This window comes from Gossypium hirsutum, chromosome A04, assembly GCF_007990345.1.
Source record: "Gossypium hirsutum isolate 1008001.06 chromosome A04, Gossypium_hirsutum_v2.1, whole genome shotgun sequence".
NCBI classification, from domain to species: domain Eukaryota; kingdom Viridiplantae; phylum Streptophyta; class Magnoliopsida; order Malvales; family Malvaceae; genus Gossypium; species Gossypium hirsutum.
This window is the reverse complement of record NC_053427.1, coordinates 78,498,758-78,515,548: the sequence shown is the minus strand read 5'-3', so window position 1 is coordinate 78,515,548 and position 16,791 is coordinate 78,498,758. Positions and strand designations below refer to the sequence as shown.

General features: G+C 32.8%; 3 protein-coding genes across 3 annotated transcripts; all 3 read right to left on the bottom strand.

The window, feature by feature from the left end:
* Positions 1-264: 264 nt before the first annotated feature.
* Positions 265-2,419, bottom strand: LOC107943204 (40S ribosomal protein S4-like). Its single transcript, XM_016876948.2, has 5 exons — positions 2,238-2,419; positions 1,725-1,802; positions 1,398-1,578; positions 1,047-1,144; positions 265-913 (listed from the first exon to the last, which is right to left on the bottom strand). The coding sequence occupies exons 1-5, from the start codon at positions 2,238-2,240 to the stop codon at positions 485-487; spliced, it is 789 nt and encodes a 262-aa protein (XP_016732437.1). The 5' UTR covers positions 2,241-2,419; the 3' UTR covers positions 265-484.
* A 1,263-nt stretch (positions 2,420-3,682) lies between these two features.
* On the bottom strand, positions 3,683-4,446 carry LOC107943202 (uncharacterized). Its single transcript, XM_016876946.2, has 2 exons — positions 3,975-4,446; positions 3,683-3,859 (listed from the first exon to the last, which is right to left on the bottom strand). Exons 1-2 carry the CDS (start codon positions 4,444-4,446, stop codon positions 3,801-3,803), a joined length of 531 nt encoding a protein of 176 aa, XP_016732435.1. The 3' UTR covers positions 3,683-3,800.
* Positions 4,447-5,163: 717 nt separating this feature from the next.
* LOC107943205 (protein TIC 56, chloroplastic) lies at positions 5,164-12,577 on the bottom strand. Its single transcript, XM_016876949.2, has 5 exons — positions 11,691-12,577; positions 11,359-11,556; positions 6,167-6,449; positions 5,841-6,003; positions 5,164-5,630 (listed from the first exon to the last, which is right to left on the bottom strand). Exons 1-5 carry the CDS (start codon positions 12,388-12,390, stop codon positions 5,433-5,435), a joined length of 1,542 nt encoding a protein of 513 aa, XP_016732438.2. The 5' UTR covers positions 12,391-12,577; the 3' UTR covers positions 5,164-5,432.
* Between the last annotated feature and the right edge of the window lie 4,214 nt (positions 12,578-16,791).

Genomic DNA, 16,791 nt, shown 5'->3' with positions numbered 1-16,791 from the left:
GGCTAAATCGGTAGACGGAATTAATTTACTGAACTGGATAAAAAAATATTTATAAACAAAGCCCGAATGAGAAAACGTAAACTTGACCTATTGTCAGATTGGCAAAAACCTGCAAGGGGCTCAATAAACTATAATGTCACAAGCTTGCTTTTGATAAAATTTCACCTGCGTTGCATTTGCATTACTTTACAATGAAAATGATGAGCATGGAAACAAATATTGCATTAGCTGGGAAGGAGTTCATCCCAAAGGAGGCAACTCTCATTTAACCAACAAAAGCACTAATATTCATGAAACAGCCGAGTATTCGATAATTTAAAGCCTGGTGGTAAAGTAGGTAACATCACCCGACAGAAAAAAAGATAAATTGCAAGAAGTAAATAGTTCTCAAAATTTTGCTCACAACTTCATAAATAAACAACTCCAGCTAATCTTTAGAATAAACTACTGCAGCAATACATATCTGGATGTCTTATGCTAAAGTTTAGGCAGCATTTTGGGCAGCAAGCCTCTTCCTAGCTTCCTCAATGATGGATAACTTGATACCCTTACCCTTAGGAAGGGACACCCATGGCTTTGTTCCTTTTCCGATGGTGAAGACATTGCCGAGACGAGTTGCAAACTCATGCCCAGCAGCATCTTGAACATGGATTGTCTCAAAGCTGCCCTTATGCTTCTCCCTGTTCTTAATTACTCCAACTCGCCCTCTGTTTCTCCCTCCAGTGACCATGACAACATTCCCAACATCAAACTTGATGAAATCAACAATTTTGTTGCTTTCAAGGTCTAGCTTGATGGTGTCATTAGCCTTGATCAAAGGATCAGGGTAACGGATAGTACGACCATCGTATGTATTCAAGTATGGAATACCTTTCTGGCCAAACTGGACAGATCGAACCTTGCAAAGCTTGAACTGCAAAATACGAAAAGGCACATGGATAATATTGTTATAACTAAAGAATGAAAAAAGTTGGAATACTCGAGTAGTATCATACAAATGTGATCAGAACAAGCAGATCAAACAAGTATAGATAGAGTATCCGAACCTTGGTTTCATCGCCACTGATGGCATGGAGACGAAATCGCCCTTTGGTGTCATAAAGTAGACGGAAGTCCTCATTTGTTTTAGGAATGGACACAACATCTGCCAGAAGGTAGTATAGCATGGTTAGACCATATTTGAAGAGAATAATTTAAGAAAGGCAGAGAGAAAACATTCAAATCCTAAAAAAAAAGTAGCTCTTAAAACAGTAGGCAGAAGGGAGGATTCTGAAGTCATGTGGAAAACCGAGTAACCATGCCAAATACAATTCATTCAACTAACTAGTTTGTATGCTGCAAATAAAATAAATCAACTGACAAAATCAGCTGAGGAAGTGAAGAGATACTACACGTACCCATGAAACCAGCTGGATAGGTCTTATCCGTCCTAACCTTCCCATCAACCATAACATGCCTCTGCATGAGAATAGCAATGACTTCTCTATAGGTGAGAGCATACTTCAATCGGTTTCGCAAAATAAGGATCAATGGCAAGCATTCCCTGGACTTGTGGGGACCAGACGATGGCTTGGGTGCCTGCAGAGATGGAAAACGAAAACATCATCTAAAACGGTATAGGTGATGGGTACAAAAAAAAGAGAGAGAGAGAGAGAGAGAACTGAATCAATAAAGAAAAAGAAGTAAACTAGTATGGAAGTGAAGGGATCAAGATGATGACATACAAAAGCACCACCAAGCTTGTCAAGCATCCAATGCCTGGGGGCATTGAGCCTCTTCAAATGTTTCTTCAACCCTCTAGCCTGTAACACACCGCAAAGAACAACATATCGTAAATGAAACTGAAATACATAAGGTGTCAATTTGTCTACCCATTACAAATAACAGAACAATGAATGAAGAGCAGGTAAAGAATCTAAGGTTCCATTCAAGTCCCCCATTCCCAATCAATCAAAACAACATTTATACTAAATAGGCAAGGAATTAGATAGATCCCGGCTACAATGAACAGTGCGAATCACAGAAAACCCAGATATAATAAACATTCAAAATCAATTAAGATTAGGCCAATTTTCATTTGCTTAGAAAGCTAGCCCAAAACTTTAAATAACAGTGATTAAACAAACTAAAATGGAATAGCCTAAGCAGCAAACCATGAAACTTACATAACTATCAAAGAATGAAATAGTTAAGAAAAGGTAAGAGGATCGAAGTTAGGAAAAGTAGAAGAAACTAACCATCTTGGAGAAATGAGGCTGCTTTGCTCAAAGTCTGTGTCTTGCTAGGGTCTTCAAACAAGAAACCCTAATAGCTGCATATTTTAATAGATGAGGGCATTATAGAGTTTTCGATCCAAATATGAATTGGGCGTCTGCCATGACCGAAACTATGTTTATGGGCCAGTAGCCCACAAAAAGATAAAATTTTGGGTTCATTATCCCCCCTTTTTTTATTGAAGTTGCTCAAGTTCTTTTGGGAATATACAATGGTTAAAATATGCTATAGGTCCCTGTACTTTTAATATTTAGAACTTAATCTCTCCACTTTTCAGATTTTAAAGCTCGGGTCTAATTTTTAATATTGTTAAATTTATTGATGTGATATTTTGAAATAAAAAAATATTCACTTGTTAATAATGTAACTAAAAAATGGTGTGCACTGAACCTGAATTTAATAAAATAATTTTAATTATGATAATAGTTAGACTTGAATTCTGAAATCTAAAAAGTAAAGGGGTTAAATTCTTAGAAATAAAAATATAAAGATTAAATTTTAAATTTATAAAAAGTATAAAGACTGGCATATTTTAACCATATACAATATAGGTTTAACTTATGGTTTTTGTACTTGTATTTTCATCATTTGGTACTCAATTTTGACATTTGTTTAACGTGGTACTTATGTTATTTTTGGCTAAATTTGGTACATGTATTTGATAAAAGTTATATATTTTGATACGCTTAATTTTTTAGGGTTCAATTTGGATTTTAGGGTTGATTTGATGAAAATTAATTTCTAATATAATTTGGTTTGAAATTTTCATAATTTTGTAAACAGAATAAATTTAGTGTTAATTGTGAATTTGTTTAAATTTACATTTAATTTGTCAAACACAATCCAATGGATATGATATAATTTAAGTTTTATGAACGGATGTGATATAATTTAAGTTTTATGAATGGATGTTATAAAAATTAATCGCTAATATTATTAGCTAATTATGAATTTTCATTTGATCAATTTTAAAATCTAAATTAAACACCAAAAAATTAACTTTATTATCTTTAAGTACCAAAATGTATAGTAAATTCGAATAAGAAATATTCTTCAATGAATATGAAATGAAATTGAATGGTTTCGAGGTTTCGAGTTTTTACAAGAGAAAACTAAATAAATAAAATGTCAAAACTTGCATATTTAGACACTCATCGATGTTTTATCGACATAAATATTTTTGTTAAATATTGTTTACTATTTGGTAAATTATTTATTTTCTGATTAAATTATAAACTAAAAAATTAAAAATTATAATATGCTCAAAATTTATATATTATTTATATATTTAAAACTTGATCTTCATAGTTTTATTTTTAAAAATTTAGTAATTTAGGTTTATTTATTAAGATTTTTATAAATTTTTTGTCAACTTTAAAATCCACATGGCTCAATCAATCTCCAACACTTGTAATAAATTGTCTCAAAGGATTTTGACATTAAACATTAAACAATAAACAAAATACTTAAATAAATATGTATTTTAACACAAGAAGACAAATCATTCCTCAATCATCAACAGTAGTTTAATCTTGAACGATGTGAATCAGAATAGTAGCTTCATCACTGGTGGGTGCTGCATCATCTGCTTATTCATAATTATAGACACTCACAATCAATATCCAAAAACTTGAAGCCAAAGCAACACCCCAGAAATGAAAAAATATTAAAAGTGATTTATGATGGTAAAAGAGTGTAACCTGGAAGAGATGTGGGCAACTGCGAGACAATGTTATCAATGATACCTCCTCCATCCTCTGTTTGCTCCTCTTTGTTCATACCCCCTCCTCCTCCTCCACCACCCTTTTCTGCCTCCGGTCTCAAACCAGATTCACCAAAAGCTTCAGCTTTTCCTTGAGCACTGATGCTTCCAGCTTTGGGACTTAAAGGACTGACCAAGTTTGAAATGATTTGATCAAAAAACCCACCTCCCTTCTCTTCATTTTTGGCCTCTGCACCTGCACTCATGGTCTCTTTCTCAGCTTCTTTAGCTTGGTTCTCTTCATCAGCATCTGATCCTGCAGTAACCAAATTTGAGATGAGATGATTAATGAATCCACTTCCATTAGCTCTCTCTTTCTCTTCCCCATGTTGTTTAGCTCCTGCTTCATCATCTCCCTTGGGATTAATGGGATGCAACAAGCTATCAGCTTCAGGCACAACATCATCCATCTTTTCTACGATTTTGATTAAGGGATTTGGTGGGACAGATATAGGTGTTATTTATACTGAGAGGCGGTGAAAGGGGGGAAAAAGGGGAAATAATAAAATATTGATAGAGAGGGCAATATCTTGATTATTAATTGGGTAAATAGTAGAAAAGGCCCAACAATAGGTGGACATGTGTCAGCTTGCTGGAGCCCTTCTCAAAGCATTTTTATGATTTCCATACATACATGGTCGGTGGCATCGAATACCGCCTTTGTCAGAAATGCAAATACTCTTGAAAACGTTATCGTTTCCCTTAAACAATTAAAATAACTTATTAGTCTACTCTTACTTTTCAAATATCAAAATTCTAATCCTATTATTAATATTGTTAAATTTATTAAAATAAAAATTTAATGGCATTAACAATTAAATTTGGATTTAAAAATCTCAAAAGTAAAAGTACTAAATTTCTACAAATAAAAATATAAAGATTAAATTTTAAATTTACAAAGAGTATGTGTACTAATTAATATTTTAACCAAACAAATATTATATAAAAGCAAGTGGGGAAATTTGCTTTCTTTTTATCATTTCCTACTCATTCTAATACATATTTTCCTTTGGTCTGAGACCCCAATGTCCGATAGTCCCGAGCCAAGTCAAACCCTAAAATGAAAGGGTAAAACAACTCAAATTCGAAATAATCCTCTAAACAATACATAGGCAGGCACTTCTATATTCCAAAAAGTCGGATCTTCATTGATCAGCATTGGAATCAATACATTGTCAAAAAAGCAAGTGTATCCCGTACAAGAGTTCAACATTGATCACCATCTATCATTTAAAACGAAAACTATGCCTACGTTCTTAAAAGAATCAGAAACCATCTCCTTTCGGTGATATATGAGATCAAATTCAATGGGGTTGATTGGTTATCAATATAAAACCTACAGGAAGTCAAGTCAGACCTTACCAATCAGAGTTAACTTCCTTATATGGTAGTTACGCTATGGATCATTCTCTCTTCGACCATACATAGCTTCCGCCTCAGCCTTCTTTTGTGCTTCCCTTTTCTCCTTCCGTCTAGCATCCCTCGCAGCAGAATCAGCCTGTACTTTCTCCATTATTGCATTGAAACCAGGAACTGTCCTGTCTAGTTTGTTAAAAACTTGGCTGCTAAGGTTGTAAAAGATTCGGAATATTCTCTGCAAGTATACAAAGAACAAAGGTTATAACAGAAGAATAGATACTTTAACAATTACCATAACATGTTATTTTAACAAAAGCATCTTTAACAATTCCTAGGATGATCGTCCCAATAAAAAGAACTAGTATACATTGAAAGCAGGCTAGATACTTTAGTTATCAAACTTGCAACTTGACCAACATCGTACTCGGAAGAGATTACACCCTACCGTGACATCCTTATTCCAATGTCTAATGTACGGAGGACCAGTTGTGTAGGTACCAAGAGGCTCACGATACCACTCTCCACCATAGGTAATCTCATCCATTGCTTGCTCAACACTTAAAACTTCCCATGGCCTTAACCCAGGGATAACTTTAGCCAACTTTTGCCTGCCTCACAGAAGCAACTAAATTATTAACATTTTTCTCGATATATAAGATGACAACCATAAATAAATAAATAATAATAATAAAAAAGAAGTAATTTCAGCAATATGATGTACAAATATCTTCAAAACCAGATAAGGTAGGCTAGAAAAAAGAGACGTAATACCGAAGATCTTTTGAGATGTATTTATTTGGCATATAATCAGCTTCCAAAAGAGTTGTCATTTCAGAGCCACCAGCCCAAAGAAATAGGGCATGGCTAGGTATTCTAACACCAGGCCATATGCCATCATTAGCTTTTAAAACGGCCAAATCACGTCTTTTGCTCTCTATAGCTTCATGTTGAAGCTGCTTATAAGTTTTCTCCTCGTATCCTTTAAGGGGAACCCAAGGAGGTATACCTTTCTGAAGTTTGTGAAGGAAAGCTGTTGCTGCTGCACCAAGCCTAACTGATGATCAACACAAAACGATAGTAAATCAACCAGATAACTGAAACAGACCATTCAGAGAATATTTTTGTGATGATGTACATAGGAAAATGGTCGTTGCCTAGACAATACTCATCTAAATATAGTGCATTTGACAGTATCTCCAAGATGAAAAAATAATGCCTAAACGGTATAAAGGAGGTTTGGCTCCCAATTCCAAATGATTGAAACAGATAACCTGGAAGTTTTGAATCTTCTATTCAATAGATCACAATGTTTAAAAGGAGTTCATGGGAAAAAAAAAGGAGAATAAAGGTATTGTATTATATACTAAAGGCAGGCCTTAACTACGTAAACATCATAGCATCTTAAACGGATTTAATCTTGTTGAAATTGCATCCCATGTTCATTTGAATTCCTAGAAAAATCACTTAATCACGTGTGAAGACAATACACCTCGAATTTAGTTCATCAAATTTGTATTCAACATGGATAACTAATACCATTTGGTACTACATTTTGCTATTACACTCAAAGAACGCTAACAAAACATTAACGAGGTGATATGTAACAACCTAATTTTGGGCTTAGTCGGAACAGTGGTTTCAGGACCACAAATTCGACGAGAAAAATTTTATTTTTATTATAGTTTTATGGTCTACGATTTCACAGAATGATTTCGTGAAAATTTCGTTCAAAATTTTCGACGTTTGGGCACTCAATTTGGTCAAAAGAACTAAATTGTAAAAAATACAAAAGTTGAGTTTTACATGTTAGAAGTGTTTAATTGTTATGAGTTTTTAAATCAAAGGTCCTTAAATGGTAATTAAACCATTTTGAAGTTTATGGACAAAAATTGGACATGGATGGAATTTTTGAAGTTTAGTAAGGAAGGACATTTTGGTCATTTGGTAATTAAAAGAAATAAAAAGGGAAAACAAAGCCAAAATTGACTCATCTTTTTCATGGAGGCCGAAATTAGTATGGGAGAAGCCATGGCTAGGGTTTTCAAGCTTTCCAAGCTCAATAGTAAGTCCGTTCTAGCCCCGTTTTTCAAGTTCTTTACGTTTTTGGAATCCCGGTAACTTGATTAAGCTTATGCTAGCAATAATTCAACCTAGGGTTCGTATTTGGAAAAATACCCATAGGTGAAATTCGTGTATTTTGGTGTTTTATGGTAGAATATGAGGTTTTAAATTATGTTAGACAACTTGTGCTACTCGGTTTTGAGTGAAAACGAGTAAAAGGGCTTAATCGGTAAAAATACCTAATTGTCATAAGTATATGTTAGAGTGAGAATTTGATGTTGCCATAGAAGAGAAAAGTGATCAGCATATCATAAAACATAAGAATAAGGGATGAAGTTTAATTCCCGAGCTTAGGGGCAAAAGTGTAAATATGCAAAAGTTTAGGGGCAAAATTGTAATTTTTCCAAAATTTGAGTTAAGGACTATTTTGAATAGTATATTAATTAAATAAGTAAAATATAATGTTTTAGATCTTCAAAAACGAGATTTGAACCTAGAATGAGAGAAAAATCTAAAATTGAGAAAGTTGGTAAAATGACCGTTTTAGTATCAAGGTAAGTTCATATGTATAATAAGCATTAATTTATGCATGTTTGAATGTAAAATTGATATATTTATTATAATTTCCGAGATGTTGAAAGTATGTAAGTTGATATGATAATAATACAGCAATAATGTTGTAATTTATATTTGAAAGTTAAATTTAGTGAATTAATTGAATTATGTTAAATTAAATGATTATGGTGCCAAGTTTATGAATTGATTTAAAAATATGTCTATGTTACATGAAGTGCATTTAATTATCATACATAAATGTGATTTCTATGATTATGGATATTATGGGAAATTGTAAGTTCATATGATTTTTAATAAGGCAATGTGTAATTTAATGTTATTGCCTCAATATTAAATGAGATGTAAGTTTATATGTAAGTAATACATCAATATTACTTGTATTATGATATTTTATAATAATATTGAAAATATGTTTGTGGATAATTACTTGATCGGTGAAATTGTTGAAAAAGAGAGAAATCCCGGTTGAACCTTCAGAAAGATTGGATGATACAGATAGTATGTAACTAGGTCACATGTATGGGGCTGAGTGCACATCATGTGTACAAGAGAGCTACAAGACATTATGATGTAGCCAGGTCGCATGGGTGATACTATGTGTACACTATGTAGACAAGAGAGCTACGGGATATATGTAGCTTGGTCGCATGCGTGGTTCCAGGTGAAGGACACCATGTAGACAAGAGAGTTACAAGATAAATTGGCTAGGTCACATGGGTGGTACTGAGTGTTCACCATGTGTACAAGAGAGCCGAACTATATGATGGGTGGAGCTATGTGCTGAAACCACTAAGTATCGAGGATTGATCCGAAGTGTTCAACGAGAGACTTTCTATGTATTACTTTGTGAATTTTGTGATGAATAAGTGCAGGCTACTATGCGTACCTGATAACTTCGATCACGTATGTAGTACTAAGTGCAGGCTACTACGTGTATCAGATAGTTAGGTCACGTGTGTAGTATTAAGTGCAGGCTACTACGTGTACCGGATAATTGGTCGCATGTGTAGTACTAAGTGCAGGTTACTATGCGTACCAGATAGCTTCTGCTACAAGTGTGAAAATGAGAAAATGTGCAGGCAATTGTGTATCTGTTATTATTCCGATGAGTTCAACAGGAAATCAATTAAGTGAAAATAAATGTGAATGTGATTATGTGATGAACAAGTGCAAGTATATGTTTATTTGAATTTATGAGCAATATGCTCGATATTTGAGCGAACCTCGGTAAAATGGGAGGGATTAACTGAAATTGTGCAAAAGTGAACTTTAGTAGTAAAACAGTGTTTGACAGCAACAGTGCATGAATTTAAAAATTTACCAAAAATTGTGTAAGTTGAATTAAATTTCAAACAAAATATGTAATTAAGGTTTATTTAGTCTATTTTCATATAAAAGAAACAGGGAAAGCAAAAGAATTCCATATTATGTGATATTTGAATTCTTGTGAGACAGTGCCTGAATGATTTCGAGATTTCCTGTTCTGACTTGGAAAAATTATTAAAAATTATAGAAAAATAATTTTGGGGTATAATTTATATGCCTAGAATCTTGGATGAGTCTACTTTTAATAAAAACAAACGAGAACATCATCCGAGTTTTGTACTATGAGATAAATAAATTTTAGTAAAGAAAGGTTGAAACTGTTAAACAGCAAAACAGGGGAGATTTTGAATAATAAACCGTACTTATTGGTTGGACTAAAAATTCTGAAAATTTTATGGTGGAAAGATATATGAGTCTAGTTTTTGAGAAAATTTACGGATCTTAATTTGGAGTTTCGTAACTCTAAATATAAATGATTTAGTGACTATTACTCAATAAAACAACTTAACCAGAATATGTGTAAATGTACAAATGAGTTAGTTTTATTCTGGGAAGCATGTTAGTAAATTGCTTATTATTATTTCTTGTGAGCTTACTAAGCATAAAGCTTACCCCCTCCTTTCTATTTCTTTTAGTGTTGTCAGGTTAGCTCAGAGTTGGAGACCGTCGGATGCAGCATCACACTATCAAGCCAACACCTTGACAGTATAAACACATATGCTAGATTTATCAAGTCAGTGGCATGTATAGGGACCTAATTTTATAATATGTGTTATTATTATTTGGCCAAATATATTAGTCTTTAAGGAGCTAATGATTCTGATTTATAAATCTAGCTATTTATGTTATGTTTGATATTGGTGATGTGAATATACTTGGTTGTCATGCATGATTGGTAATAAGTTGTTTAAGTTGTTTAATTGATGAATTAAGTTTAGTAACACTTCGTGCTTGACTCCGGTGATGATCTCGGGTACGGGGGCGTTAATTATAAATAAGTAAGTGACTATAACTCGTGTGGACAGTTTGATGTGAGCATTTATTAGTAAATTGTGAAATCATACTTACAAAAATACTATATACATTAAGGATGTGGAATAGAGAGGAGGAAAAGAAAAATAAATATATATGGAATACATGGAAACTATGGTATATAAAATATTGATATAATAAAATAAATGATGTGTTTATAAGAAAACAGAAAGAGAATGAAATGTATCATTACATGTATATATATATGACTAGTCTCAATGTAATGCTTGTTGGGTATGGAGTTGAATTGAAATGTTTCAGGCAAACATGTTATTTTGCGCATCTGAATTGTGGTATTTTATAAAGATATGATCTAGTTTTAAATATGAATACTTGATGATTAAGCTGAAGTTATTTGGTAAGATGATAATCTTGGTATAAATGCATAAGTGGTACTATAATAAACAATGTAAAATGAGTATGAGAGACACATGTATAATGATATACAAATGCTATGTTTGTGGTTTAATTGAGAATATTCAATCATTAAATAAATATCATGTTATATGCTTTTGATTTTGTATAAGTGTGTAAGAGATTAAGGTTGACCAAAGCTTGAAAAATAGCCTAGGTATATTCCACACAGGCAGAGACACGACTATGTGTCTCAACCGCGTATGGAACACGACTTTGGGATACGGGCATGTGGAGCCTTAAAGCATGAAATTTCCAAGATTTTCGTAAGTTCTCGGTTTAGTTCTGAACACTTTCTAAATTATGTTTTGGGTTTCGTAGACTCAAATAAGGGACTATGTGTAAGTAAATGAACGTTTTGAAATATGAATGAAATTTTATAGCGCGTATTTTAGTTTAATGTTTGTATGTTTGTCCGGTAACGCTTCGTACCTTATCCTGACCTCGGGTACGGGTAAGGGGTATTACATGATACCTACTGAAACTATGAAAGAGCATTCCCAGTGGAACCTTGGGCACCTAAGCGTAAGTAAAAAAGGAAAAAAAAAACAAACCTTCCCAAGTGGCTATTGCTGGTTCCAAGCCATAAACCATATGAATTGGTGCCCATTCATCCATGTCCTCTCCCCAAATAAAAGTGTGTTTATCAATAATCCCAGCACCCCAAGCTGTTTTGAGGGTTATTAACTCACAAGGACCTCGGGTGCGCCCCAGTCGATCTTTGTAGTACCAGCCTCCACTTCTCATGATAACTGTATCCACAAAATAACTCAAAAAATTCTAAAGCAATTTGTAGCAGAGCCAGGCAAATCAACAATGTACATTTCCACATAGAAACTAAACCACTAAAAACCACTCTCGGAACAAATACATGAACCGAACTTACAGTCATAGTAACGCTTCTCGAGCCGCTTATACCCAATAGCTTGAGCAACATCAATGGGTTTACCAGGTGGATAAGGTCTCTGGCGGAACCCCCAAAGCCCAAAAAAGAACTGTTTCGTGAAATCCCAAAACTTATCATCGCTCTCTTCTCTGGTCTTGATAGCTTTTCTAGGCATAGGCCTCCCATCCAACCCAATCACATGTGGAAGCGCTTGCCACAGTTTCTTATCTTCCTTCCTGAACGGCTCTTCATTTTCTTTAAGCTCCGTTCTATTGATCTCGTCAGCAATTTCCTCAGCTCTAGCCAAAAACTGAACCACGGGACTTGCCCTGAAATCACGCCACCATTTTTCATTCTCTTTAATTTCCTCTTCTGTTGGATTCTCTTTCTTCTCGAAAACGGGGTCCTCATCCAAAATCTTTTCGACCTCCGGAGTGTGCCTGTAATCAGGGAGGTTCTCGCATTCCCAAAAGAACTGGTCCAGCATCTGCTTGTACGGTCCGGGTGTATCGGAATCCGAGTCGGGTTTCTTGGGTTTTTTGTTGAAGGGGCTGGAGAAGTTTATAGAAGCGAAATTGGGAGAGGAAGAGAATGTTTTGGAGCGGAATGAGTGAGCGAGTGAGAGAAGGTTGATGGGTTGGATTGGGTTTTGAGGTTTCCTGAACCAACTTTCGAAGGGATTGAAGTTGATTGAAGCCATGGGGGGAGGTTTGCTTCAAAGGGTTTAGGGTTTTAGTGAGGTTAAGGGGAATGGAGTTTAGCTATTCGGCAATGGAGGAGAGCAACTGCTAACCGAGAAGATTTGGGATAGTATGTCCTTTCCAAATAACAAGAGTGAAAGGCCGAAGAGGTTTTACAAAAAAGCTTAGGCCTATTTGTTTTGAGCTATTGGATTCTCGTATGACCCAAAATATAATTGGTTACATAACCATTTTTGGGCTTTCCTTCCAATTATTTTTAGGTTATTGGATTCCACTTGTCCTTCAAACCAGCCGAGCTTGAGCTTAGATTTTTAAATTAGCTTAGATTTTTAAATTCTGATTCACTCGGCTTAAGCTTAACTTGTTTAAAAATAATATATAACGTGTCAATTTTTTTAAGACTTTTTGTAAAATAAAAAAATTTATATTGTTAATCTATTAAATATTTACTCATTCTATATTAATGTTAGTTATTTTATAATTTTTTTAAATAATAAAATAAATCATTTAGACAAATTTCACCATTCGAGCTTTTTTTTAAAAAATAGGATCTAAATCCTACCAAACTCATAAATAGTTACTCTCTCATGTATATTTTTAATAAGGAATGCTAGCAATTTAATTTCAATACAACTAATGATGGCATTAGCATATAATTTATTATAAAATTATGGCTTTATTTATAATTTAATCGTTACATTATATTCATTTTTTTACTTTGGTATTTAAATTTTTATTGTTCTATGTACTTTACAATAACAACATTTTAAAAAAAGTTGATCAATAAAAAATGTGCCACATCATTGATGACATGGCAAGTTGACAAGTGACATGGTGTATTGACCGATGACATGACAAAGTGACTAGTGATGTAGCGCATTAATTAGGCTTTGACTTGCATTGACCAATTGTTGATCAGTCAAAAAATTATTTAAAAAAATTACAAAAATTATAAATAAATTATAAAAATTAGTAAAAAAATTTAAAAATTTGTTTTGAATATATAAAATATATAAAAATATTAAAAATTTCTAAAATGTAAAAAAAAATTGTTAAACTTTTAAAAAAAATTACAATTTTTATAATTTTTTTATAAATTCTTAATATTTTTAACCATTATAAAAACTATAATTTTTTAAAATGTAAAAAATGTGAAAATCATTAAAAAATTAAAGATTGCAAAGATTATTTAAAAATTGTGAAAGTCATAAGAAATTTAAAAATTACAATAATTTTTACAATTCTTCTTGAAATTCTATTCTAATATTTGAATTCAAAGTTTAGGCTATTTACCAAAACTTCACAAGCATTTTATTGAAAAAATTTCCACTACAAAGGGAGGTGGAGGCCTAATTAACATTATAATGCATGAAATCTATCACTGCGAACCCATTCGCATAGGGATCAATCATTAATCTCTTTATTTGAATAATATTGTACTCTCTATCTTAATAATTAATTTTACAATTTTTTTAAAGAAATTAATAATTTTTAATAATTTTTAATAATTTTTAAAGAATTTTTAAATTTTTCCAGGAAATTTTACAACTTTTTAATAGTTTTAAATAATTTTTACATGTTTTTTATATAATTAAATAAATTTTAAGATTTTCTAAATAATTTTTACTAAGTTCTATATTTTTTTATAATTTTTGCAAGTTTTTTATTTTAAATAAAATTTAAAAAATTTTGATGATTTTTTTATTGGTTTACATGCCACATCATCATCGATCAACACGTCATATCACTAATTAACTTACCATGTCATCGATGATGTGACATGTTTTAATTGGATGACTATTTTTTTAATGCCGTTAGTTGTGAGGTACTAAAACGAGTAACGACACAAAGTTTAAGTACTAAAATAGGACTAAAAAAATTTAGATACCAAAATAAAATAAAATAAAAAGTATAATTTAGAGGCCCGTGACCATTGCACAAGATGTACCCCATGGAGGTCTGTCGATAAGATGGGGATCATTTAGCCCACGAGAGCTGGCTCGATTTAAGGAACTGATGGAGAAGCCTATCAGATTGAAGCCTGGTTGGCCTAATAGCGAAGATATGACAACTTAAGCAATTATGGTAACTAATCTTAAAGATAGAGGGAATCATATATTGTAAGATTAGATAGGATTCGATATGGCAATATCTTGTAAATCCCTTAAATCATGGGATATGGTTAATCTTGTCCGTCGATGTGAATGTATCTTGTCCGTCGGTTTTGGGGGAGCTCAACTATAAATAGAGAGCCTCCCCCTCACTTGTAAATCATCCATTGTATTTGAGAATTCTTAAAAGTAATAGAGTTCTGAGAGCATTTACTCAAACACCTTGTGTGCGATCTTTTCTGTGGCTTTCTGTTGTTCTTATAAGCTTCTTTTGGCACAAGTTTGCTTCCGCTATACGAGTTGGTGCCTTGGAGGAGTTCTTAAGGAATCCTCATTTGAGTAAAGGCTGATTTGGGCGAGTTTGGACGAGCAAATCGCCTAAGGCCGCACGGATTGCGAGACGAAAGGTCTAACCCCGTGACAGTTGTGAGGTACTAAAACGAGTAACGACAAAAAGTTTAAGTACTAAAATAGGACTAAAAAAATTTAGATACCAAAATAAAATAAAAAAAGTATAATTTAGAGGCTAAATCGTGAATAATGCCTAAAATTATTGAGTAAATAAATTATTTACACACTTTAAATTTTATTTGTTTGAACCTCATCATTAGGTCCATTGATCAAAAGTAATCACTCATTTTCAAGAGATGAGATCAATCCGCAAGTTTAACCTGTATAAAAATATTTATGCTTCGATGTATGAATTGTAATATCCCGAAATAGGGCCTAAACGGAATAGTGGTTGCGAAACCACAAATCTAAGGAAGAAAAATTTATTTTATTATTATTTTGAGGTTCATGGTATGATTGAATGATTGTGTGAAAATTTCGTGATGAAATTCTATGCATAAAGTGATTAAGTTGAGGTTAGGGACTAAATCGAATAATTTGCAAAACTTGCATTCTAGAAGTTTTTAGTATAAAATTACTTTGGAATATTAATTAGGAGGGTTTAAATAAAAATTTGACCAATTTTAAGTTCATGGACAAAAATTAGGACATGGAAGGAATTTTTGAAAGTTTAGTAAGGAGGGGTAATTTGGTCATTTGGATATTAAATGAATTAAAAAGAGAAAAATAACACAAAAATGGTCATCTTCTCAATTAGTTTCTGCCGATTTTTGCTCTCCTCCATAGCTGGGGTTTCTTCAACTTTCAAGCTTCATAGTAAGTGATTCCAAGCCCCGTTTTTAATGATCTTTACGTTTTTGGAGTCCCGGTAACTTGATTAAGCTTATTCTAGCAATAATTCAACCTAGGGTTCATATTTGGAAAATACCCATGGCTGAAATTTGTGTATTTTGGTGTTTTATGATAGAATATGAGGTTTTAAATTATGTTAAACAACTTATGCTACTCGGTTTTAAGTGAAAACGAGTAAAATGGCTTAAATTGGAAAAAATACCAATAGTCATAAGTATATGTTAGAGTGTGATTTTGATATTGCCATGGAAGGGAAAAATGATCAGCATGTCATAAAACATAAGAAAATAAGATGAAGTTTAATTTACGAGCATTGGGGCAAAAGTACAAATATGTGAAAGTTTAGGGGTGAAAATATAATTTTACCAAAGTTTGGGTCAAGGACTGTTTTAATAAATGTGAATATTAAATAAGTTAAAATTGCTATTATAGATCAAGAAGAACGAAATTCAGGAGTAGATCGGGGAAAAGAAAAAGTAAAGGACTAAATTGTAAAGTTTAGTCACATTTTGTATCAAGGTAAGTTATAGTAAATAAATACAATATTCTTTTATTTTACATTATTATTGTCAATTTCCAGCATTTATATATTTATGTTATGAAAATATTTAAAGTCGAATTTAAGGTGAAGTGACAGAGGAAAAGTGTTAGAAAGCCCCGGTTGAACCCTAGGAATGTTAGGATATTAGGGTTGACAGGACAGAACAGAAATGAGCCATGTAAGTCCATATTAGAAATATGGCTTTGGAGACAGGATTGAGCCATGTAAGTCCATATTATATATGGCATTGGAGACATGAATAATTCATGTAAGTCCATGTCAAAGACATGGCATTGGCAGGATATTGATAGACAGGAACGACCCTAGTATCCTTAGTATTCCGAGTGGTTCAACGGGTCAGGATACGAGTTAAATTACAGTGAATTAACAGCAAAGGAAAAGTAGATTATACTTATGAAAAAGGAAAGGTCAGGTAAGAATGAAGGTAAGGGAATAAAGAAGAAGATAGAAATTGAGAAGTAAAGAAATTTATGATGTTAGATGATATTATGCATAATTATCCATTATGTTGAATGTTGTGATTT